This window comes from Nomia melanderi, chromosome 11, assembly GCF_051020985.1.
Source record: "Nomia melanderi isolate GNS246 chromosome 11, iyNomMela1, whole genome shotgun sequence".
Classification (NCBI taxonomy): Eukaryota; Metazoa; Arthropoda; class Insecta; order Hymenoptera; family Halictidae; genus Nomia; species Nomia melanderi.
The window spans coordinates 7,958,365-7,983,244 of NC_135009.1; the positions used below are offsets into that span (position 1 = coordinate 7,958,365).

Here is a 24,880-nt window from a genome sequence, read left to right on the forward strand (position 1 = left end):
AAAGCTTCCAATTTCACCTTCAACGCTAGTTTAATAACAGTATTTCAAACCAAGAATTTCACATCAAAAATACATGACAACTCTAATTAAATACGAACACCAGCGCCTACAAAACATGAAAAGTGTCAACTCTTAATTGGTGGGAAGCAGGAGTCGAATGTCCTTTGACGCCAGTTCACAGACCGTGGCGTAATGAAAGCAAAGCGCGAGCATTAGGTTACGCGGAATTCGATTCGCGGAGGACTGGTCGGTCCGTTGACCGGAACAAACGACGGATTTAATTCAATGTATCAAAAGCATGGTCAACGGTTTTGTAACCGAATGTATTTACCTAGAAGAGCCCGGTTGTGTCCTCTTCCGCTCGCCGCGCCGCCATCCTCCTCGGTTCCCGGGGCTTTGTGTGTTTTGACGGGGGTGCTAACTGACCCCGTGGCTTTCAGGGAAGCGGCGGCGGGATTGGGAGAGGCGGGTTCCGCTCAAGAGCAGAAGAGGGTGGCATTAGGTCGAGGTCACCAGGACGCCAAAGCCCGATCGATTCAGCCCGCCAGCCACTGGCAGCCTCGCTTCAACCCCCTCTGGCGGTCGCACGCCCGTGCGACCCATCTTCCGCGACCTTCTCCCCTCGGCAGCCGAGGAACCCGAAAGACCGACGATGTCTTCCGATCCCCGGATCCGAACGGCTCGTTACCGAACCTCTATTTATGTACGGTCGCATTTAACAAAAAGCCGGAGCTCGTTGCCGGCTAAAGCCCGGCCAGGCTCAACACGTGGATACTCCACATTCGGCGGCCCAGCTTCGATCAGCTGTTTCCCCGGGACACGTTCCCGGAACATCGCTGCGCGTTTCATTCCCGAAACGCGCGTCGATTGGCCTCGATTGATATGAGGGACGTGCGCGCAGCGTTTTCAGCTACTTTGTCTTAGGATGTTGACAGATTAGTGTATGTGTTCTTGGTTTTTCTCTGCGGAGCTTGCGTTATTTAATTCAATTTTAGTTTAACGTGGTATTGTAGTTACTTACTTAAGAAATGCAATGGTAGTATCGTATTATATAATGATGGTATTACAAATGACTATAGTGAAAGTTATTCAAATAAAAATATTAAAATAAAATTGAATGTTGAATTTGATTTGACATAGGACTACTAAAGATTGAGACTGTTTCCTTGGCCAATGTTTTACAAAGAATTTAGAGTATATAGGGGTTTTTCGGTAACTTGCGATTGAATTGGGTAGCTGTTTTTTGGGATAGGTGTCCGATGTTCAGAATAAATGGAAAGTTAGAGTGAGAATTTGATCTGTTTCTTAGGTAATAATTTTCTTTAAATTATATCATACTTTAGTGAAGCGAAAAAATAAATAAATGTGTATTTGCTTTATAAATATACTTCGAGAAATTCTTTTCATTGCACCAACCAAGTCACCCAAAGATGACGATTATTCTGTTTTTCAAAAATTGTTTCTTAAAGAAGAAAGTTATGCGTATAGTACTCAGATGGCGCCACTATTCACTAGCTCAATTTTTGTAAGCTTTGTTGGACACTTTGTCAATCAATGAATCCTCATGTTATTTTCAATGCAGTAAATCATTCGATGTAATACATTTTTTTTAATACTATTCTATATATTTTTCCGTTGGAAGTACTCAGCCAATGAAAATATGGTACCAAAAAGAGACATATTTTCTACGGTATTAAGTATATTATAATAATGGCCCTATGAATATTTGAAGAAAATTAATCGTATAAAAAACTATAAATAAATTATTCGATAACTTAGAAATAAAAGTCAACTTGTTTTCCACGGTTTACAGGTTAACACGCGAACGCCGCCGTTCAATGGTCCGTCTGTCATATGTTCGGTTTCTAAGGGCCACCTCAAATACCCGCAATATTCCGCCGACCCTGTATTTCTTCTGTTTCTTTTTTCTGTTTAATTGTAAACGCCCGGTCCTTTTAAACGTCAAACCACCCGTTTCTACATCGTATATTTTTAGCGGTTTTTTGCTCGTGACCACGCGACGGAAGTGAAACAGTGACGTTCTGGTATGACCCTGGTGCTCCGAGTGGATCTTTAATGAGCGAATGTGACTCGTACCATGCGAAAAAGCTTCTCGCGGTATGACGTGAGTATGGTTGTGAAGAAATATGTATATTTTTGAGAGACCTTTTACTGAATTTCATTTTCTCGTGTATTTCAACATTTTATCTTACAAGTATTATTGGTCAAGGAAAATCCTTTTATCACTTTGGATACATCAAAGTATTTGCGACTATAACTTAAAAGATCAATTGTGAACCATTCGACTAAAAGATTTTATTCTGACACATTTGATCGTCTATCTAGAATTCAATGTAAACCCATGAAAATTTAAGTCGTAAACGATTATTGTTACATTTCCAGGGGAAATGTAAAACGCCTGCATCCACTGACGACGAATCTTATCTCTCCTCAGAATTCGATTTGCTAAAACCAAGGTATCGGAACGAAGATGCTTGTACACCTTAAAACAAGAAGCCGATCCTTAGAAAATTAATATAATATTTAAAAGAATTTTCTGAAACTTTCAACGATTTTATCTGTTCACGTATCACCGTTTCCAGAGATACGAGGACAAATCTAAGAGCACGACACCAGCCTACTGTAAAGTGCACCGGAAGCAATCTGCGGAATTTTCTCGAGGCGTCTGAGAGGAGCTGTAATCACCGTCGCTGTTTCGCGAGCTGCGACCACGTCGAAACAAAATTACGTAAGTGATGTAAGTGTTGGCGGTATCCAGATATACATAGCTCATTTACCAAGTAGTTCTTCGAATCTCTAACACCTTAAATATTACTATACAATTTCACAGTTATATTTACATCTTCAGAAATATTAATTAAAAAAAAATATTCATTTCTTTACGATATACTTTCAAAATATAAATTCTATATTAAAAATTGATTTAACGGTTTGCCCGATAGTTTTCTGTACACCACGTTTCAGTATCTGAAAAAGCAGTCAAGTACTCCGAGAAACGTCGGCCGTTGAGCTTACAACATTTCCCTGGCTGCAGTTGCAAAAAGAAATATGAGGTAACGCGATGATTCGATGAGATAAACAATAGACGATACGCGTGGCATGGTGAACCAGTTTTACGGAACGATCATGGTGGTAGTCCGCAAGCGTCAAAGCGACAAAGCGCGAGGATTTCAAAGGGCCAGTCTTTTGTAGGAAATAACGCGACCTGTCATCAGCAATTGGCAGCGGCAACGCAATAGTACTGTGGCGGTGCTCGTAAGCCGCTATTTACGTCACTCCGCGTTACACGGTTACCATTTTTGCGACGAAAGTGGCCCGAATGAAAAAGCCGAGCGACCCCGGACATCGAAATTGTTTAACAGCGGGAACTCGTTTTCCGAGGCGCTAGCTTTCAAACAGTTCTATCGGAGCTCAAAACGGGAATGAATGAACAAAACAGAAAAAAAGAGAGAGAAAAACACCGGACAATAGCGGGGGCAGATCGATCCGATCTTCACACCTCTGTTCTTTTTCTTGCAGCCTCAGGTAACTTTCGCCGCACAGAACAGTTTGAGCGGTGGCGAGAATACCAGCAGCAAACCCGGCCCGAAACTTTGGTAATTACCCGGGAAGTTTGTCGGGTCACGCGCGCTCTCTTTGCCGGCTATCATTCTAACGGCAGTTAATGCTCTTCTTTGACAGTGCCGATAGGAACAGCACGCTGAGAATTATCCGGGCGATCCGTCGGAACAGCAAGAAGAGTAAGTTCCTATGGGAAGATCCCCCCCTTTTTGTCCTTATCTACTCGGTTTTTATAGGCCGCTGGAACACGCGAAATTAGAGTCAAATGAAAGTTATAGAAATCATGGTTAGGAATACTCTTACGAGGATTCTAAAAGTCTTATTTAGGAAAATCTTATAATAGCAATTTTCAAACTTAATCGATTACAACTAATGTCAATCCTTACACCCCTGTAACAATAACTTTACCCCTATAAAAAATGATTATTTTGCTTAATAACAAAAATTCATCAGAATCGGCATATCATTCGTTTGTATATTTTTCCTCGTTAGAAGCAATCTCATTATTCTTGGCCAGAGATGGGCAACGCGTGTTTTTCGAAGTAACAAATGAAATATAATGACCATTACTAAACCCATTCGCTACCAGCACTTCTTCCAATAACAGTCTCTGCGGTTGTAATATTTTATTATATGAAACATACCGTCTTTACAAAATACAAGTAATGATAAAGAAAGAAATCTCCGCGATATTCTGCACATTATACCATGCGTTGCAATATAAGATGAAAACACACGTAAATGTAATGTACTCTTCTCTGCGCAAAATTTGACGCTGATAGCGAACGTGTTAAGAAGCTAAATTATAGAACAGAGAAACCCAGTTAAACAATTCCGCTACGAAATGAAGTTGATTCGTTATAAAACTATTGCCCATCTCTGTTTATAGCGAACCCGTAATTCCGCGGCTTGGAAACCTCCTTAGTTTTGGTCGCAATCGCCTTCCGCGCCCAGCAATCCCATGTACTTGCTCCTTTTCGCGGTATTCCTGTTCGCCTATCTGTTCCTCGGCAAGAAGTGTAATAATACGCGCGGGAACGGGGGTGGAAAGCTCGAGGGACGGCCGCGACACCGTCATCCTCCTGAGGAACGGCGATCTAATCCGAGGACCGTTCGCAGTCGGGACGGAGGATCGATCACAATCGCCGGAACGTCCGCGACCCGGAAACAGCAAGAGCAGCGTAGTAGTATTGTACCACGGGAAACCCTCCCCCGAGCCAGCAGCTCTCAGACCCTGTCAATCGGAACGGGACGTCGGCAGACAGACGCTACCATTGATCGTGGATAGGTGAATTACGATTGATTACCACTTGCATTCAGTAATTATGAAAAATAACGGTGCATTTTCTGTATATTTGTTTTAACGTTTAAACCCTCGTGTTAGTGAATAAGGGTCTTTGACAAGTATTCATCCCTTTTCTTCATTGAATTTTGATTGCTTTGAATTTCTGGATATTTCTTGTTGTAATTAAAATTAGTTTTAATGGAAATTTTAAAATAGAGTTGTGTACGAATTGGGATTGAATGAAGTAAAGTATAGGTCAGGTGCAATCGATTAGTTACTATATTGTCGAAACGTGAATTGTTAACTGTCGATCAGAATTTTTACGAGAACTAATTTGTATTTAAGTCCATAAAAGTCTGTTTTAGTTCAATTACAATATAGTACCTCACGTCTATCACAATGAGGTAGACAAGTTAACTCGTTTCTCAAGGCTGACACTAATAACCGGCTAATACGGCTACCAATTACCGTGCTTCGTTTTGCATTTATTAGAAGTAAATAGATGCAAACTCTTATTAGAGGAAAGTCCAGAGATATTGATATTTCCTCGACTCTTTGATTGGTAGCTCTAGTTTCCGGGTGCTCGCACTTTTCTTCGAGTGAAATCAACATTTCCGATTCGGAAGTTTCTGTCAGTCGGACCGGAAGCGTGAAACGCTTTTGAGTCCCCCTTCGCCACCCCCGAGAATCTATATTCCGAAAAGCAATTAAATTCGTCGACGCTTTCCCAGAGTTGAATGTGAATTAATCATTCGATCGGAATGGAAATGGCAATTTTCGTGCGTCGCGTGAAGAATCCCGCGTTCGAAATTTCCGATAGAAATCTTGGAATTTTGTGTCTCGTAGGACGAATTGGACGGCGAGAGACCACGTAGATTCGATTGACCGAGGGAAAGCTACTTTGAGACGTCGTCGACGTTTATCGAGGCAACGAGGACCGCTCGGGCACGCTTATCGGGAGGTCGGCGGTTCCCAAGTCGTGGATCATCGCGTCGCTGGCATAGAGGAGCAGCGAGCGAGACGTAGATCCGATCCGGCGAGATATTCGGCCAACTCTGCGAAAAATTTGATTAGGTCGAGCGAAGGGTCCGCTTCTTGTCAGGAGGACGACTCGGATGATCCTGATCAGATCGGAGGATCGGAAAAGCATCGGACGATCGGTAGAACCTTCGGGGAACGATGCAGTCCCTCGAATGATGCTGTTTCGAAGCTAATGGCTCGGTTCAGGTGACTGGGAACTCTACTTTAATTCGCTTTAATGTTCAGAGAAGGGCAAGCTATTATTGATTTTCATTACTTTTTCTGTTAATTCGATGCTGTTTATGTATGAAACAATTGTTTTTATTGATCTTGACGTGCAAGAGTTTGATCGAGAAAAGTTTGTGTCTATATTCGCGACGATGGAAAACATTAAGTGGATTCATTATTCGCGAGATATCTATGATTAATATTGATTATGTTCAACCGTTTTTGTACGATTATTAGAAATTCAATGCGGGAACTACGAAGCCCTCGTCACGTCATCCCTCAGTCGTTACGAAATAGTCATTAATTACGGAGAAAAAATTTAATCGCGATACGTACAGTATTTACTGCCCCAATTCCAGGTACTGCTATAAAATTTGACGATCTCCAATTAGGTTGCTTGATAGCTGTTAATTGTACCGCTTGATAGTAATCAGCCCCGGCGACAGTGGCATTAATCAGTTATTGCCCGGGGCGTGTAACGAGCTCTAAATACTGCTCGAATCTGCTTCGCGTCGATTGATCGTTCCACCAAACGAGACATTCGATCGCATAAATCAGATAATAATTGAACCAGGAAACACGTCACTGAGGCAAATGTGAAATAAATCGATTAACATAAAATCAATCATGAAAAAAGATCAACGCGGAGGTTCGGCCATGATACATTTATTTATAGTTTAGAAAAAGGCGATAACAAACAACGAAAAAACGCCGTTTACCCGAATCTCGCCTACCTGATGCAGCAGATGCACTCGCGTCCGCGCGAACGAGGCGACGACCGCGCATTCATCAGTGTGAACGACGGCGGCGACTCGCAGCGAGTGTTCCCGTTCCAGGCGACGCCGAGTGGTAACCTGAAGATTGTCCCGAATCAGGTAAACTGATTGCATCGATCCAGTGGGTCAGTTTAGGATAGTGCTGAGCAACCTTTGTCTTGCTATGAGTTAAAATTGAAAATCCAGTATTCTCTGCTACCTCAAATCAAAAACCTAGCTTTCTATGTGAACTAGAATCGAGAATTGAATATTTTTTGCGAGCTAGGATCGAGAACTTAGTATACTATATGAACCAGAACTTGGAAACCTAATATATTTTGCGGATGAAGATCGTAAATCTAATATTTTCCTAGGACCACCATCAAAAACCTAACATACTCCCCAAAACGGAACGGATACAATATTCAAAGCTTAAGCTTGATACAAACCAGAAAGAATGAAATAAGGAAAGAGGACGTTCACAGATCACTTTCAGATAATAGTTAGCGACACGCGCGTACCTATGCATCTAGGAGATCACATCCAGGTTGCTCAGCACTAGCTTAGAACGTTGAATCTTCGGAATGTTGGCCTCAAGGCAAACGCGTAGTCCTTCTAGGTGGTATTCGAGTCGAAGAAAGTTAGTGTGCTGGTCGCTGATCCCCGTCACACCAAGGTGAACGTCAAGGCCGAGCTGAACAGGCCCGGAAACGAGGCTGTCGGACACGTTTCCGAGTCCTCGACGCGGGCCAGGCTCGTCGATCTGCCGGTCGGAGTCTCGTCGTCGATGATCAATCAATCCCAGGTAACTACAATGTCGTGGCTAACGGTTCGGGTGCTCTAATGGTTCCTCGATTGATCGTGTACTTAAGGGGAAATAGCGTGACAATTTGAAAAGATCGAATGGTTCTTTTTTTAGATGAAATGACGGTTTGTAGGTGTACAACTTCGTACGTAGCGTATAGCTTATAGCTTGCTCGAAATAGTCGGTCTTGTGTCGATGGAATTTTAGTCTCGATGTTATTGAGGTTATTAAATGTTATTTGTTAAAAACGTCCGTGGAATGTCGATGATAATTGCTTCCAGGCGCAAAAAGGTCTCTCGGCGATCGAGGACACACAGAGACACACGATGCATCCGTTCAAAGTGAAACTGGCTCCAGCAGAGATGGAGCAAAAACAACAAACGACACCGTCGACGTCTTACGAAGCGCCATTGCTGCAGGAGGTGCCGCTGTCCGCGTGAGTTCTCAACTGCCGATTACATTCTGTCGAGAAAAACATCGAAAACTGGGTCGATGCAATATCGAATGAAACGGAACCGTTTTATCGGATAAGCACCACTAAACGTTACTTGTAGGGTCTGCAAAATTTTAAGAACATCTCAGTTGTCTCTAAGTATATAATATTGTACCCACTTTTTCGTTTTGCCACTTATAAATAACTGAATCACGATTTTACCTACTGTTTAAAACATTTACACTCAGCAGAGAACACATTTTATGATAAGACTACGTGTAGCATACTCCGCGCGTTGCAAATGATCGAAGGAAAAATATAAAACAGGTCGCTGGAACCTTACTTTCAGCTATGATTCTGGTCAAAGATAGCTACGACTAGTCGAATATAAAAATAATAAACGAGTAGAAGAGGGGGAAGTGGTGCAAATCGTTTACCAACGTAAATTTTCATGAAACCGCATCGACCCGCGTCAGTTCAATAAAAGGAAAAGCTTGACTGAGCGATTTCCAGTGGTGTTTCCCCCAATAACGTTTGATCGGCGTAATTTCGAGCAGACTCGGATTTACGGGTGAGCAGCCAATCGATTGGGATAACATAATTCTCCCGGAGAAGACCGACTTGTATCAGGAGCTGGCCAGGCGTATCACAAATTACAAGTAAGCTTATAGTCATGTCCGCTCGATGAAACAATGCAGGGACGACGCGACAAGATAGGATTACGGGCTAAATTTTCCTCTGTCGATCTTTCGAGGAACGCCGATTGTATTGTGCGAATCGATCAGGACGAGTTCCATTGCCACCTGCTCGTGCTGCAGAGCTACAGCGGCTTCTTCGACGAGAAGAATCGCAAGGAGATCGACCTGACCGGGGTAAGTTATCGATCTTTAACGATGCGTTGACACCAGTGTGCAAAGCAGCGTCAGATACACTTTTCTTAACGTTAGAAGTATCGAGGATTAAAAGAGACTGGTTTACGATGTCCGGTAAATGTTGTGTACATTAAAATTTTACGTGACTTTTATTGTGTCATATACATAAGTACATTTCCTTAATAATTTCCTATGAAAGAATTTATACCGTTTTAGTAAATGTGAATTGAACACTACGTTTTGACGTACTGGTGCTTCTAGTGTTAAGGATGAACAGTTGTTTGGAACATTGGAGATAAATTCTCTCTTTCATTGTTGTATGTTTTATATTTAAGAATACTTCTGCCTTTAAGCTGTACCTCATTTCCCTTCGAACATCGTAATTCCGTTTCCCTAATAATTCATCCAAAAATTCACAAGAAAACCCGATAAAAAGCGACCTAAAATTTCCTGAAAAGGAGGGTAATTGTTCCGTAAAACGTAGAAGCGGTCAAAAGAAATTAATCTTCCGAAGGTCCCCCAAAAACCGACCCCTTTTTCCTTGATTACTCCGGGGAGCCGTGTCGAAGAACATCCATCAGGGTAACAAAAATAGCGTAATTACTCCGATCATTTGGCATTTCCATCTTCCATCTGACCCGAAGGGAGATCCGTTTCGCGACGAGTGATATTTCTTCAGTCGTATCGTTTATGCGGAAAACTCGGGGTAGCATTAACGGATTTCCTTTCAACGGCACTCGTCCGCCATCGATCTTCGTCCCTTAAAGTATCGCGTTAAATGAATCGTGTGGCCACCACAAGGTTCTTTTTTCTTCAATAACTTCGTCACTTTGACCACCGTGTCGCACAATTCTTTCATATAGTTTCAAAAATTGGTTTTCTAGTACATAATAATGTAATATAAAGTATAAGAAGCTTAAGAAAGTAGTCGTTGATTTAAAATCTTGACTTTGTGGTTTCTATTTCAGTAGCAAAGTTATGTCAGCTGTACGGAATTTTGATGAGCGCTGAATCGGTACTGAGTCAGTAGCCAATGTGTTTACTCTCGCACAGAAATGACCATTTTAACCTGTAATTAAATTTTTCATTGTACGCAAGTTTTAAGAAGGTATTATACCTTCAATTTTATGCATAATGTGAATTTCATATATTAAGATTACAGGTGTATAGAATCACCTAAATGAATCAATAAGTAGGAGAATATATAAATACAATAGTCCCTGTTATTATATATCAAAACGACCCAACATTCGCTATGCGAAGATTAATCGCGTCATTGTACGTGCAGATTCCATCGAACGATTTACTACAAACATAGGAAAGCGGGAAACGATGCTTCGAGCTTCAGATATTCCCCAGGGAGGGAAGCGACTCCGTGGATCGCTGTCGCGCAAGATCTATTACGACGTTATCGGTGTACGAAAAACCTGCAGTTCGCCGAATAAAGTCTCTTTTGTTCGCGCGATCCGATTTTCTGCCCGCCGCTTTCCTTCCTTGAGAACATGTCTCCAACGCCGTCCGTGTTCGATCAACTGACATCGGCGTTCATCCTCGCATCCACCCCTCCACCATCCGGACCCCTTATTTCCACGCGTTCTTCCGCTCGATTCTTCTTCCCCCCGTCGGGCCATTTGTCTGATAGAGTGGGCGGCGATCTGATCAGATTCTGCGGGTCCCGCGTTTGATCTCTGACGGAATCTCCCGACCATTGTGTCACCCTTATGGTCCTTGAAGATTGAAGATGTCCCGCGATACTTTCAGTCACGCAGAATTTCTTGTGACTGTCGTTGTGTATACCTAAAATTTCTCGAATTTGGATTGTATGGACAAGAAATAAATTTAATTGGAAAATGAAATCGGAAATGAAAATTATACAGAAAATTCTATATTAATTCTATAGATACATTGACTATGTACTACTATGATCGCACATTTTGTTTAAGTGCTAAAACATTTTTCACGCATTCATAACGTGATAACGAAGAATAAAAGATAACTTAAGGAATAAAATGTTGGATTAGATATGTGAATACAGATTGGACATTTCGATTCGGAAAAAGAGGAGAAACTGATAAATCACTGGTAAAGCTTCGAAATCGCCGAGTAGGCGGTAGCTGGGGTTGCAGGCAACCCCAATGTCTTGTGTCAGCATCCTGTTCTTCTGGTTCTCTCTGTTCCCGTCCTCCACTAGTGACTCGGTGGGCTCGCAGCCAAGCGACCTTGAACTCCTTACCACCCTCTCCGCTCGTGGCTATATTTGACTCACTTTTTGCTTAAGGGTGAATAGCGACTCTCTCTCAAATAACGACGCCCCGCTCGTGTCGCCTTTTAAAAAAGTTACCCCGCGAGTAACGTGCCGGCCATTTTGTCGGACTGCGCTCGTTCCTTGCGTTCAATGACGCTTCGCTTGCTCGCCGCGTGTCAAGGAAACTGACTAATTAAAAATAGAAACCAGCATTCCGCGGACGGTATAGCCTCGCGTCAATATTTCTGATTTATGCTACTACTTTCGAGATAACTCGAACGTGTGATTCAGAGCGACGTGTCCTCGAGGGCGTTCTCTATCATCTACGATTGGATGATCAGCCCGATCAGTGACAGCTATCGTCTTCTACAGAGAGACAACATTTTGGACGTTTTCATTGCTGCACAGTATCTTAGTATCAAAGGTACGTCATAAATGCAACTGCTAGAAAAGTAATCGAAACAATGTTCAATTCTTCGATCTTACAATCTTTGACTTCTGAAAATTCGATTGTTTATTTAAATGTCCTTTCCATTTTTTCCGTTAAAAAATTACTTTGCTATATTTCAACTTTTCTTCGTATCGTCTTTTTAATGCTTAGAATTGAACATGATTATTATTTAGTATTATAATAATATTACAATATAATAGTATCAATTAATTTTGTCGAACCAATATATTCACACGAACACTGGTGAACGTTCGTATCAGTACCAACCGTTCCCGGAAATGATGAAAGGATTGATGGCGAACAAGGACGTCGGTACACCCCACGGGCCTGGCTTCTCCTTTGTCTTTATTTATGTGAAGGATTTACGCCCGATGATCCTGTTTACATTGCGCCTCCGCCACCGCTTCCCATTCCCATCCATCTTCTGAAACGGCACTGTCTTGCATAATATATAGCGCACGCCTTCCCCCGCAACACACTTCAGAAGTTTGGCCGCGTTTACAGGAGGGAAAGAATGAAAAGTTTCGCGGCGCGATAAGCTTCCGCCGGGGAGCTCTTTCGCGATGCCACCGACGTTCTAGTGTCCGCTGAATACGTCACTGTCTAACTCGAAACTTCAATAAACCATATGAGATCCGAAGAAAATAAGGGGTGTATCGTATCCAACACAAACTGAGGTCTTCGAGACACTCCATCCGCGATATTTACGTCCTTTTCGCTGCTTCGAAGCGTGTAATAAATGACCAGTACTCAAGAAATGAAATTGCAAATAGAATTCAACTTCCGCTTTCATTAAAAATAAATGAAAATGTTTCATAGCTGTTAAAAGAGTTTCTGAAACTATATACTTAAACTATCTTCCGAATAATTTACACATTTATAAAATGAATACACTATAAATAATATTCGTTCCTGGGATAGTAATGAATCTACTATCAATTGAAATGTAATATACAATATTTCCTTTCATTATTAAGAAATTTCTTGTCAGTTCTGAGTATTTTATTTTAGCATAGTAAACTTCCAGCTGTAATTTTCACACTATACTAGCCAAAGTGTAAATCCAAACGCGTTAAATTGTCAAAAGTCATCTTGCGAAAATTTCAAGCTTCTCTTGTTCCTTCGTTAGAATTGGAAGAGCAGTGCTGGGCCTTCATAGACAACGACGAGCTGTTCTCCGAGGACACAGCGTTTTTATTGTACTTGGAAGCGAGGAAGAGTAAGAACACAGCGGTGATGGAGCTGATGGTTCCCAGAATCATGAAATTCTTCCTAATGCTCGTCAGCACCAGAGACTTCCTTGAGCTGAGCGTCGAGGAGCTGTGCCTGCTGCTGAAATCAAACTACATCTCTGTGAACAGGTATCGTTCGTCCGTGTTCTTCAATCCTGCCTCCCTCTGGTTTCGTTCCCTCTCCTCCCATCCAACCCCGACTGTTCATCAGCGAAATGGAGGTCTTGATGTCCGCGGTTCGATGGCTGATGCACGACTGGGAGAATAGAAAACAGCATCTGTTAGAGGTGATGAGATGCGTTCGGTTCGGACTGATCGCTCCCTGGCAATTGGTAGACGTGAAAAGAAACCCCGAGAACCCGGAGTTCATGGAACTGATGTCCTATCCGGAGGTGCAGAAAATGGTCGACGACGGTCTAGCGTAAGCTTCGAACGAACACACTCGATTTCGAATTTATTACCACACACTTTCCTTCCAGTTTCGTCATCATCAAGTATTGGTATGGTAATCAAACCGAAGACTATTATCATTGGATCGATTTATTAGGACTTACCGAACCTACCAATCGAAATTGGGCTGGCGAGGATAAGGTACTAACTATTTTTAAACGATTATTTCGTACTTGAAGAATAAGATACTTCTCTATTCTTTTTTAGAATTACGTGACATACAGAGAATTTTTGTTGTATCTCGAGGAGTACCAAAGGACGAAGATATCAGAGCTAAAAGGACGAAAACCTCGTTCGAAGCCTACTCCACCTAGCTCGCCACCCGATGATTATCTCTTTGTGGCTCCTGGAGTAGCTAATACTTATCCCCAGAGTTCGGGTAGGTTCTTAGAGTTTCTAAAAATTTCCATAGAAAATTGAAAACAATAAATCTCTATTCTATCCCGATTAACAAGAATAAGCTTATAAAATAAAATGTTGAATATTACATTCGCAATGATATGAATATTCGCAATCTATTTGTAAGATAGACTGTAATGACTACGACAGGTGATAACGGTGCAGTTCAAAACGAAGTGACGATGCACTTGGCGCATCCAATTCCCAATTATTCGCCAACCGAGATGCCGGCAATGATGATGCAACCGAAATTAATGAACGACTATCTGAGCAACTTGGAGCGAAGCAGAGGGGTGAGTAACCCTGGCTCAATCTCCACTCGAAGAGCGTCCCAAAAGCCGCAAAACAGACGGATCCATTAATCGTCATCAATTCCCTACCTTATTAATATTTTCTATTACACGAACGAAGCGGTTTCCCTTCCCATGTCGCGTACTCGCAAGACAACTCGCGAATCTTTAGACAATTTGTATATCACATTTAGCTCGTATATATCGTATGTATCTATTAAACGTGAAAACTAATGTCGGAAAACCATTCCATGCTCACGTCTATTTTTTCATTTCGCGATACAAACACGAAAATGCACGTATTAGTATGTTACTACGTTGTACTGTCATGGAAGACATTGAAAATAATTGGAAGCGATTCAGGAAAGCGTGTTTGAACTTGACACGCACCGCACCGATGGATTCAACTTGGCTAAATTAACGGTGAGTCATTTTGCGATCGAAAACTCCGTGAGGAAAATGGCCGCGACCGCTATCGTATTCACTAAGTCTCGCTTGCCTGCTTTCAGGGATTATTGCGAGGGGGTTTATCGCCAAAGAAATCTCGAGGTAAGCGGCGGCGTGCTCGTAAGTGGAAACAATAAATCTCGCCTAAGAAATGTCACGGAGCTGTAGTCAAAAGGTCAGAGTTTATGCAGCTCGAAAAATCCCGTGCGCGTTACGCCGCCATTTTGTGATGGCGCGAACGACTCGTCGAGAACGCACTTACGGCGTATAAGCTCTTACCTTGAGATTACAACGATCCCATAGTAAATTAAACACCATGCTTTATAAATCTGTATATCCGTGATGCTAAGGTAAATCGACTTGAATCGTATCTTCAGAAATAAATCTACGAATTCTATTCCTTAAACGAATGATTTGCTCGCAAATCTGAAGAGTAGTTTTTGAGATCTTCGATAAAACGAATTTTTTTATTCTGCCTCCGAAAGGAATTTCAAATCATAGTTTTCTACAATGTTTCTGTATTTATTCACTAAAATCGCGTGTATCTGAAACTGGAAAACATGCAGCTCAAGACGATTTGCATCGCATCCGCAGATAGTTGGAATAATTCCGTCATGGTGTATGTGGTGCGGTACAAGCATCAATATGAATTATTGCGCAGAACGAGGTGAGAGCTGCGAACACGGCCGCCTTTGACGCCAGATTCAACGGCGGCGGGGAATCGCCCAAAGCTCCCCATAAATCATCGGCTATCGAGAAACACGAGCAGGAACAGGCTCGCCGTGTCGCGAATTCACCGGTAATAGAACTGCAAGGGAACTCGAGGAGACAAAGAGAGGAATGAAAGAAAAGAATAAAGATAGCGATGGTGAGAAAACTTTTGGTCCCCGTAGTCGGCGAGTCGTCTGCCTTTTTTCCAGAACGCCGGCAAATTGGATCACGAGAAGAACGCGCCGGATGTTTGCCGGTGCCAGCGGCACGACTCGAATCTGATATTTTCTGCGAGGATGGGACAGACGAGATCCAAGATGCCGAGGGACTTGGAGGAGGCCGCGGACTCCGGCAAATCCGAAGAGGAGGCAGCCACCACGATACAGGCCATCTACAGAGGATACAAGGCTAGAAGGAAATTTCACGAAGTTAGTGGACGCGCCGCGAAAGTTTACCTCTCAATCCGATATATCGGTGTCGGACCGAAACGACTATCCGGGTGGGATTCGGGAACGACGAACAAAACATTTCGGGTAGTTTTTTTGATAAACGCTGACTGTGGATCCGTGCTGTGTTGGCTATGGAAACGGATTCTAAGTTATTACGCGATTGATAGTGAATTTGTAAAATATTAGAGATTAAACATTATGTTCAGTAAATTACATTGATATTACGGGACATGAATTTTAAATACATAACGTTTGAATATACTGTAGATAAATGCAAGTGAAGAGTTATGAGATGAATTAATAGGATCATTGAGAATGTGTAGAAACTTGAATAAAGTTTAGGGCTATTTGATTTCTGTTGTGTCTAAAGATATATTCTTTACTTTGTGTTTTATGTAACACAAGTTTATGAGAAAAGAGTTCATTTTCGAATGGAACACAGTGAGATCTCGCATGATGCGCGTTGTTTCCCTAAACGGTAGATAAAGACATCAACGTCGGAGGAGAAGCGGAATATCAAGAAGGTGGCGGAACTACTGGCCATTCCGATGGACGAAACATCCCGCGAGTCCTCGCTGAAGCCGGTCGGAATCTCAAACAGTTCGGCAAACCAAATCAAAAGTGGGAAAAAGAGAGAGCAGCCTGTAAGAGCTGAAAACCAACGCCCCGCTGGAAATAAGACGAGTCAAGTAAAAATGCTCATATCTCCATCGTGGAAGATACTTCGCAATTTATTTCATACGCAGTTCCATTTGCTTTCAACATTTTGTATGAGTAATATCTGTACTGAAATGTACATTATTCTTCGTTAAAAGTTTGGAAGATACGAGCAACTATAAAAAGTGATTGACTCATTGTAACGAAAAATACTTCTATAATTCGTAATTAGATGAACTAAATATGTTAGAATTTAGGTACCTCCTTAATTAATTTAAGAAAACGTTAGTTTCATTAATTTTACGTTTTAAGTTGCAGTATTATGGCGAGCGTGTCCCTTCTTACGTATCCGGGGAACAAAGACCACAGCCCACGCCGCGGAACGTGTCACATCAACGAAATACAATGAACACTATCAGGACCATAAAGTCCCCGAGATTTTTCTCGAATCACGGCGAGATAACCAGTTCCCCGTCGGATAACACCGACACAGAAGAACTGCTGTCCGCGAAATCGACTAGGGCCGATGCCGATGACAATGCTCAGAACAATGTGAAACCCGAGGGACAAAGGGCTGCGAATCATCAGGACGGTGACAATGTTCAGCGAGCGAAAAACGTCGTGAAAACTGTTCAGATACGAAGTCCAAATTACACACGACCGCTGTGAGTGTTGTGGTTATCATATTCTTCTATTATCTCGCGGAATTATACAGGGTGTTCAAGAAGATGCGGAACAAGTTTAAAAAATTACCCTTCACGACAAAATAAAATGAAAATCAAAAATGAAAGAAATCAGAACCGAAGTTTTTTTATTCTCTATTTAGCATATACCTTTTCCTCCCAGCTATTAGTGAACACTCTGCATAAGGAAAGAAAAAATGCAAAATTCAAAAATAATATTTTAAATAATATTTTTTAAAAATATTAATCTGCAGGCCACAAAGAATCAGTAACAGTATGCTGAATCCTACAGCCGACAGCTATTTCCTAGACAAGTCTTTATACTTTCCTGATCGGGAATCGATTCTAGTGTTTGGGGGCACCGATCCTCACGAAGAATACGGCCGTGCCGGAAACACCGGCAAAGCCATGTACAGATTTAAACCGGATGAAAACATTTGGGAGTTCGTCGGCGAGATTCCGCAGCCACGACATCATCATGCGGTCGCTTACCTAAGAGGTCGTATTTACGTAGTGGGTGAGTCGGCCAGTGACCAATCGAATATCGCGCGACGTAATCGTCGGTATTAATACCTGACAAACTGGTATCAACGCTAACACCTTGTATTTCGAAAGGCAACAATGACTCACGACACGGTAACTACATTTAGCGAGCATTCAATTCGAGTTGAAAACGATAGGAGTAGGTAGCTAATCATGGTAGTCGGTTGCGCAATATCCCCCGATACTTCACTTCTCCTGTGCGACAAGAGGGAAGAACGTTTCTCGTTAGAGCGAAAACAAAAAGAATGAAAAGAATAAAGGAGAAACCGTATTGTTAGGTGGAGCAGATCCCCTGGAAGACAAACTGCACAGAAAGAGCACTGCGGTCGGGAGCGTCTGGAGCTACGACCCGGCCACCAGGACTTGGTTCAATGAACCTGGCATGCTGACAGCCAGAAAGGACTTTGGATTGGTGGTCAGTCACGGGAAAATGTACGCCATGGGTGGGCAAGGCAGGAACGGGATGTGAGTTGTTAAAGAGAGCGTAATTGCGTCCGCCGGCCAGTTTTTTTCCATTCGTTTTTCTTTTCCAGCTATTTATTTTCACACCGTTGTCGGCTAATTACGTCCAATCTTCTCGTTTCCGTTTTTTGTGTATTAATTATCCTTAAGGCGACCGGCAGTTCAAACTTTAATTAGTCGAGTAATTGTGTGTTTATCGCGGACAACGGGACCCGATAACGCGTGAAAAAGGAGACAGAGACACTTTTTATGTTTTTGTTGCAGGACTCTAAAGAGCATGGAGGCTTTCGATCCGGCGGATTCAACGTGGAGGGAGGTGCAACCGATGCAAACCGCGAGGGTGGGACCCGCTACCGTGAAATATCGAGGCCTTATCTGGGTCGCTGGCGGCATGACAAAAACGAAGAAAGAGCTGTTCTTAAAGGACGTCGAGTGCTACGACCCGATCAAAAATTTGTTAGCTCGATATTCTCTATCCCCTAACGGCATCATGCCATTACCTAGATTAAACGCTTGATTTACTCGCTTGCGCGGAATAAACGCCCGGAAGGCAACGTTATATCGGCGCATGCGTGATGTTTCAGATGGCTGAGAGCGGTCTCTTTGAGATCACCGAGATGCTTCGCCTCGTTCTACGTCGTATCCGACTGTCTTTACGTGATCGGCGGAGCGTCGACCAACGAGATCGCCGCGCATAGTATCGACAGCGTCGACGTGTGGGACGCGGACGAGTCCGACTGGAGGGAACTGGCGAAAATGTCGATCCCGAGACACGGACATACCGCCGGATCGATAGGTTCGGTTCCCAATTGAGGAATTAGTTCAACTACGGAATCCGTGATATTTATTCCATTTGAAATCAATACCTTTCCTACTGCTTCTCCTAAAGTAGCCGTTGAACGATCGATTGAAAATTCAACGCTAGGAGTATCAAATGAATCAAAGTTAATCATCGTTTCTTGTCCGATGATTACTAAAATCGCAGAGGTATTGTTGTAAAAAACTGATACATGGATTCTGATCTCCTAAACTTTAAATGTTGCTTATTTTTAGCAGTGACAGAAAAGTCGAGCGTTTATTAGTGAACGTTTTATTTTCAGGCGAGCAACTGTTAATAATCGGTGGCGTTACCACGACGTTTATGAAAACACTGAACAGCGTAGAGTGCTACTGCTGTGACATCAGGAAATGGATGAAGGGAGTTTCTGCCCTACCACAATCCATTTCCGGTCACGGAACCGTAACATTACCTCCGGCAAACCTCTTAATAGATCACTGATAATTGTGGAAAAGAAACGTAACTCTTTCACGTTCAACCGTTGACGCATTAAACATTTATTTTCTGATATTTATACCTGCGTGTTTTTTCATGAAAGAAATATAAAATATAAATCTCACATCTGTACGAATTATACATACGATTTTATAATAATTTTTACTGCAACGTTGTCTACAAATAAAATGTAAACCGCAAACGTAGCCACAATATTTCCTAAACTAATACAATCGTGAAGACGTTCGACACCATTAAATATCAATAAAAGTCAATGGATGTCCATAGATGTTGAATATGAATGAAGGTCAGTAACCAATAATGAAACAAAGTCAATACCAATGCGTGTCAATGAAGATCAGTCAAAGTCAATGGACGCCATTAGATGTCCACAAACTTAACATAGTATTTCTCTAATACTATAATTGCTATTTCCATCGTTTAAATGTACCCGCCGTATGCATTTATTGTCGCTAAACCCTACTATATTAAATACCCATGGTAGAATCAATACCTATGAAAAATCCGATTTAAAATAATTACCCTAAATTCATGTATAAACGGTAACTTCAAGAATGATACTAAAACGATACAGTGGGCCCAAGTCCCATAAAATGCAAGGTCTGCGCGTATCCTAGGTCAGCCAAAGATTAAATTAGCTTCGTGAATTGGTCGGCAGGTGGCGGCAGCAGTCTCGACATCCGGGAGCCGCCATCTGTCATGGGAGTCGCGCGTTATGAACCGCGAAGCGTGCGTGGAAGTTTCGAAAAAGGGATTCGGATTCGAATGCGGCGGGGCAACTATATAGCCGCGGTGCGGATAAACGCGAGTTAACCTGAAAATGGCCGAATCGTGCGAGTCGTCTGTGTCAAGTGCAGTGACCAGTGTTGTGCCCCATGGACAGGCAAAATCGGCGGACGCGACGTGCCAGGAGAACAACACAGAGACACCGGGATCCCCCGGTACGTGGGCCCACCTGAAATATCCCCATGGCTGTTGCAAACCAGTTTATTCAAACGCGAGTGGCCGAGCGCGGCCATGCAACAAGTGGCACGGAGCGCTCTTGCATGCCGAACAGGGTCGTAACGCAGCGAACCGCGGGCCCCACGCGACTCCTTCCGTCCGTCCCACCGGGTTTATTTTCTAATATGTCGTCGTCGGTCACGTGACGTGTCGTCCCGACGACGGGACTTAATTTCCGCGCGAGAGAAACTCCAACGATCCCTGTTCAAGACGGCTCCCTCGAACGAAAGAAATATTTGCGTTAGATAACGGTCGAATCTTATTGTGGATTCAATTGGCGATTGATGATAAAATACTTGATCTGATTTTCGATGTCCTTTGGATTCTTTAATATCACTCGGTGAACGTTTAACCGGGCATACAGTTTCGTTTACACTGATTTGTCATGTTTGTTCGTTTACAATCTGGATCAGATACGTGGAAAATCTTGTTCTAACCGTTAAGTGGTTTTATGTGAGTCGTTCCGGTTGATGAATTCGATATTACGTTCCTGGCGGAAGGATTATTACTAGGCAGGTGGATAAGGGATCAGGGAACGGCTTTCTGGATCGTAGTAATTATACATACGTTGGAATAGATTGAAAATATATACGCGGAATGGTTCGTGCGTACTCCCAGAATTTCAGATCTTTAGAAGCAATCATTGTACGCGATTCCAGTTACCGATGAACTCAACGGAACAGTTCTCACGAAAGAAACACATGACAAGCTCCTATACCGGTTTTATTTTATTTATTTTATCATCGTTTCACTCGCCTCGAATTTTTGTTTTTTTTTCTTTCTTAATATTCGTTGTGAAACGGGAAGACGATATGCTCTGTCTCACAACAATCATATTTATCAAGTCACATTTTTCTGAAAAGCATGCGAATGTACCTACTCGATACACGGAGATGCATGACATTTCATAGATTCATTTATCATCGACTTAACGATCGAAGAAGCTTCACGGATAAGCTCGGTTAGCGATAAAAAATATTACTCACCGATAAAGCTTTAACTGTGATAAGTTTAAAATCGCACGTCCGATACGCGAAATCTCTACCCGCGTTACTTGATTGTTGTTTCCTGTTAAATGTGACAGAGTTTATTAATCAACTACACAGCTGTGATAAACTTGTTGCAATTTGTCTTTACCGTGCATTGGTACATTACACTTTGGTATACTATTTAGGTCAAATAATATAATAAAAAATTTTATCAAAAGGCTCATAACGTTTGCAAAAAAAGCTGTACACTTATCTTTTATGATGTAAAACTGATTTATTTATTACTCATGACATATTGCATTTTTTTGTACGCACTGTCACTTCCAGAGTAGTGTGTATGTTTCTCTAGAGAGGTCGCCACCAGAGGTAAACAAAATTGAATTGGTTGGAACTTTCGATGAAATTTTAAGGGAAAACAATGTTGACATAGAAATGCTCTTATTCTTTCCTATGTATTATAGTCAGAAGCTTTTCTTGCATATCTATTTGTGTACACAAAAAAATACAAATTAAACGAACTTTGTGTGCATGTTTATAAAGTATGCGCCACCACGCGACAGCTGTCGCTACGCAACTACGTCTAAGGTCCTTTGTAGATGAGTGCGTTAGTGTCGCTGACGACATCAGCGCCTCTAAGGATTTGCCTGAGAAGCTTACTTATTTTCATGATCATATGTTCTACAGAATCGCGGAGTATAAAGGTTAAGTTTGTTTTGAAAACGTTGACAGTCATGTTAGAGCCTATATTGGCAGAGGAGAGCACAATTACAAACTTAGTGCCCTCGTTGGAGGGCATAATAAAGGATTTAAACGAAAGTTCCACGCACCATGATTATCTAGTGGCATTACTTATAGTATTTTTGGCAGAGGCTGGGTTTCATATATCAACAAATGATAAATCTAATTCGCGACGGTATGCAGTGGTGTTCAACAGGTTTTTGTTCTTCTTATGGTGTTTTTCACTGCTTATGCATTGTGCCACATTTATTGCAGTCGTAATCTTAGATCCTTACGCATACCAAAGGATTGGAAGTTGAAGGAGTCTAATGTTTATGACATAAGTTTCACACTTCCAGCTGTACCTGATGTTAAATGCAAGTTCATTGCTGTTCCATCAGGGGATACGTTGATTGTTAACTTTTATCCTGTAATAGAAGATAGAAGAACTTACTGCATTAGTGTACAGACTTTGAAATATGTTAATCCTTTTTCTAGCGATCTCAGTGGTCGTTATAGAAACCTAAAAGAAATATCTCACAGGTATGTTAAGCCCAGATGTATATTTGCCTGTTTATAAGGATGATGTAGACTGTCAATGAATTATTTAATAGGTTTAAAGATTGTATAGCCACTCCAGTGCGTTTAGATGTATCAATGAACGCAGGAATAATGTGTCCTGGCTTGCAGGGCTTACCACTAGAGTTAAAGTTCAAAATCTTGAGACTGTTAAATGTAAGGGATCTGAAACAATTGGCCCAGTGCTCATCAGAATTTTACCAGCTGTGTTCAGATCCTGAACTGAAGGAACATATTGAATGAATGGGACCAAATCAATCTGTTAAGATGAATAAGCCAACAAGCAGTTTTGCAAAATGAAAAATACAAAATACTGTACATAAAATACATGTATTATAACATGTAAATATTACAGATTTTTTTTTTAAATCAGGAGAGTTTTATTAAAAAAGTATATACTCGTGGTTTTCAATATTCCAAATATTTTCCCTAGACTTAGTGTTGCCTCTTCCATTAGGGATTCTCGATACAATCCTCAAGATCCACAGATGCAAGATTAACGGAAAAGATCGTTATCAAAATCAATAATTACACGATTGTGATGAATATTTACTTGGACATTTCTTTCATCATAAAATATTAAGACATTAAATTCCAATGATACCAATAGTATCATTTCGCCCAATCAGCTATTCTCAGCTATCCACCCTCGTTACATGTTACTTCACGGGTTTGAGTTGATAACATTTAACCGAGGGAACACCGTCACGCATCGAATCCATCTGTAATCTCTGCGAATTTCCTTTTTAGCGGACGATGTCACGCAGACGGCAGAGACCGGTGAAAAGGTAGAAACCGAGGAGACCAGTACGCAGAGCAACGGCGATACCGGTGAGTGATAAACGAGGATTTCAGATAAACGTTTCGCAGGCTTTCACTTATGGCACGCACGTCAGATGGAAGCACGTCAGACGCGTCTATCGATTTGACCCGAGATGAAACATAGGTGGAAATCTGTACCGATGTACCGTCCGCATCGTGAAAACAATCACAGCCACTAGTTTGTGACAATGACATGTTTTTAGAGTGAACGAGTACATAGAAAAAATAATGAAATAGTTCATAAAAAGAAATGATCTACAAATTGCAGATTGAAATTACTCGCGGGTCATCAGCTTTTTTGTTTATAAGTAATTTCAGAAAGAGACGTTACTGATGAGACGAACAGATATACCCATCGGAATCCGCTTTCGTCATGTCGCATGCAAATCGTACACACTAGGATAAACATTCCTTGCATATCGCCGCATAACTCGACGACTTGCGCGGCATTTAACCGTGCAACGGGTGATCATAGTCCATGCAACCGTCAATTCCTCGTTATACGTGGCGGATGAATAATTAATTCCGATGCTCCATGCGTGCGTGCGCGCTCGCGTCGCACGCGACGACTTTATCAACATTGAGAGACTGAGCATCGGTGAACACTTCCAAAGGAGTTCTAGAGGATCGTAGAACTGCACGGTGCAACGGTGCGCGAAACATTGATTACCGTCTCATCCCTTTTCCCCGTCTCAATGGGAAACCAAACGTGGACCCTCCTCCTTCGGGTCGTTCGCGGACCACGAAAAGGGCACAAACTTTGATAATAATAATAAAACCTTTTTATTGCGCTGCGCGGAAAAACGGGAATACCATTCGGTTCGCGTATAAAAACGAAAAATAAAGTCGAGCTGGTAGTAACATTTTGCTTTGCGATATTGAGTCGCATTTGTGATGAGGATTTCAAACTGAATTCGATAAATGTCAATATCATTTTTTCCTCTATGAATTTGATATTAAATATTATCGTCATGTTATCGATGTATCAAAGAAGTTTGTATTCGTATTATTTATAAAAACTTATTCTCTCCCGTGAGAATAAACTTTTCTGTATACTTATCTTTCGCAAATACGCGAATAAATATTTTTATTGTTACATTATGTGGAAGTTTGTTCAGTTTTTCTTGTTGTTGTTTCGTTATCTTTGCTTTTTCCTTAAAGCTCCCGTGATGAATAATGCGGCTTTTAATACTCTTCCCAAATCTTGCTAAGATTTAACGAACTGTGAAGCTTTCGCGCGAAACCATCAAGTAAAGTTGAATAAGCGTAGTCAGGAGTGATACTCCTATCTTTGAACTTTTGTAAACTAAAATTTTCGCGTGTAGAATATCCGAACACGGATCACCTTCTACTTACAGCCGTTCACGAACGATTAATTAATCGGTAATTATGTCTCACGCGGAGCTTAATTACGATACTGTACATATAATTAAGGAACTAGGCGTGTATTGTTCAAAGTGTATACACGTAAATTATGC

At 41.8% G+C, this 24,880-nt stretch overlaps 3 protein-coding genes across 4 annotated transcripts in view; all 3 read left to right on the top strand.

Moving 5' to 3' along the window:
- Nucleotides 1-2,120: 2,120 nt before the first annotated feature.
- LOC116430545 (uncharacterized) lies at nucleotides 2,121-19,438 on the top strand. Its single transcript, XM_076372225.1, has 29 exons — nucleotides 2,121-2,125; nucleotides 2,604-2,749; nucleotides 2,986-3,074; nucleotides 3,541-3,617; nucleotides 3,703-3,761; nucleotides 4,702-4,870; nucleotides 5,714-6,088; nucleotides 6,575-6,588; nucleotides 6,797-6,990; nucleotides 7,490-7,675; nucleotides 7,957-8,111; nucleotides 8,666-8,767; nucleotides 8,863-8,980; nucleotides 11,517-11,649; nucleotides 12,806-13,037; nucleotides 13,120-13,329; nucleotides 13,388-13,499; nucleotides 13,566-13,737; nucleotides 13,908-14,097; nucleotides 14,557-14,614; nucleotides 15,156-15,293; nucleotides 15,388-15,633; nucleotides 16,137-16,343; nucleotides 16,624-16,976; nucleotides 17,249-17,511; nucleotides 17,816-18,002; nucleotides 18,264-18,455; nucleotides 18,584-18,795; nucleotides 19,100-19,438. The coding sequence occupies exons 1-29, from the start codon at nucleotides 2,121-2,123 to the stop codon at nucleotides 19,276-19,278; spliced, it is 4,773 nt and encodes a 1,590-aa protein (XP_076228340.1). The 3' UTR covers nucleotides 19,279-19,438.
- A 574-nt stretch (nucleotides 19,439-20,012) lies between these two features.
- LOC116430585 (phosphatase and actin regulator 2) overlaps nucleotides 20,013-24,880 on the top strand; it is a 333,735-nt gene continuing 328,867 nt past the window's right edge. The window contains exons 1-2 of the mRNA XM_076372288.1: nucleotides 20,013-20,234; nucleotides 23,331-23,411. Coding sequence (XP_076228403.1) covers nucleotides 20,114-20,234; nucleotides 23,331-23,411 — 202 coding nt within the window. The 5' untranslated portion in view covers nucleotides 20,013-20,113. The remainder of the gene's footprint in view (nucleotides 20,235-23,330; nucleotides 23,412-24,880) is intronic.
- On the top strand, nucleotides 21,921-23,411 carry LOC116430586 (F-box only protein 7). 2 transcript variants are annotated; one of them, XR_004235742.2, is made up of 4 exons: nucleotides 21,921-22,197; nucleotides 22,278-22,544; nucleotides 22,616-22,922; nucleotides 23,014-23,411. XR_004235742.2 is itself a non-coding variant. In XM_031984945.2 (3 exons), exons 1-3 carry the CDS (start codon nucleotides 21,950-21,952, stop codon nucleotides 22,821-22,823), a joined length of 723 nt encoding a protein of 240 aa, XP_031840805.1. In that variant the 5' UTR covers nucleotides 21,921-21,949; the 3' UTR covers nucleotides 22,824-23,411. The 2 variants fall into 2 exon arrangements, 1 of the variants encoding a protein (XP_031840805.1); XM_031984945.2 differs by having other exon boundaries at nucleotides 22,616-23,411.

Coding starts and splice junctions, on each gene's coding strand:
- LOC116430545 (XM_076372225.1), top strand. Junction 8,112..8,665: donor CAGGAGGTGCCGCTGTCCGC/GTGAGTTCTCAA, acceptor AATTTCGAGCAG/ACTCGGATTTACGGGTGAGC. Junction 13,330..13,387: donor ATGGTCGACGACGGTCTAGC/GTAAGCTTCGAA, acceptor CTTTCCTTCCAG/TTTCGTCATCATCAAGTATT.
- LOC116430586 (XM_031984945.2), top strand. CDS start 21,950: ATGATCATATGTTCTACAGAATCGCGGAGTATAAAGGTTAAGTTTGTT. Junction 22,198..22,277: donor GATAAATCTAATTCGCGACG/GTATGCAGTGGT, acceptor CATTTATTGCAG/TCGTAATCTTAGATCCTTAC. Junction 22,545..22,615: donor CTAAAAGAAATATCTCACAG/GTATGTTAAGCC, acceptor ATTATTTAATAG/GTTTAAAGATTGTATAGCCA.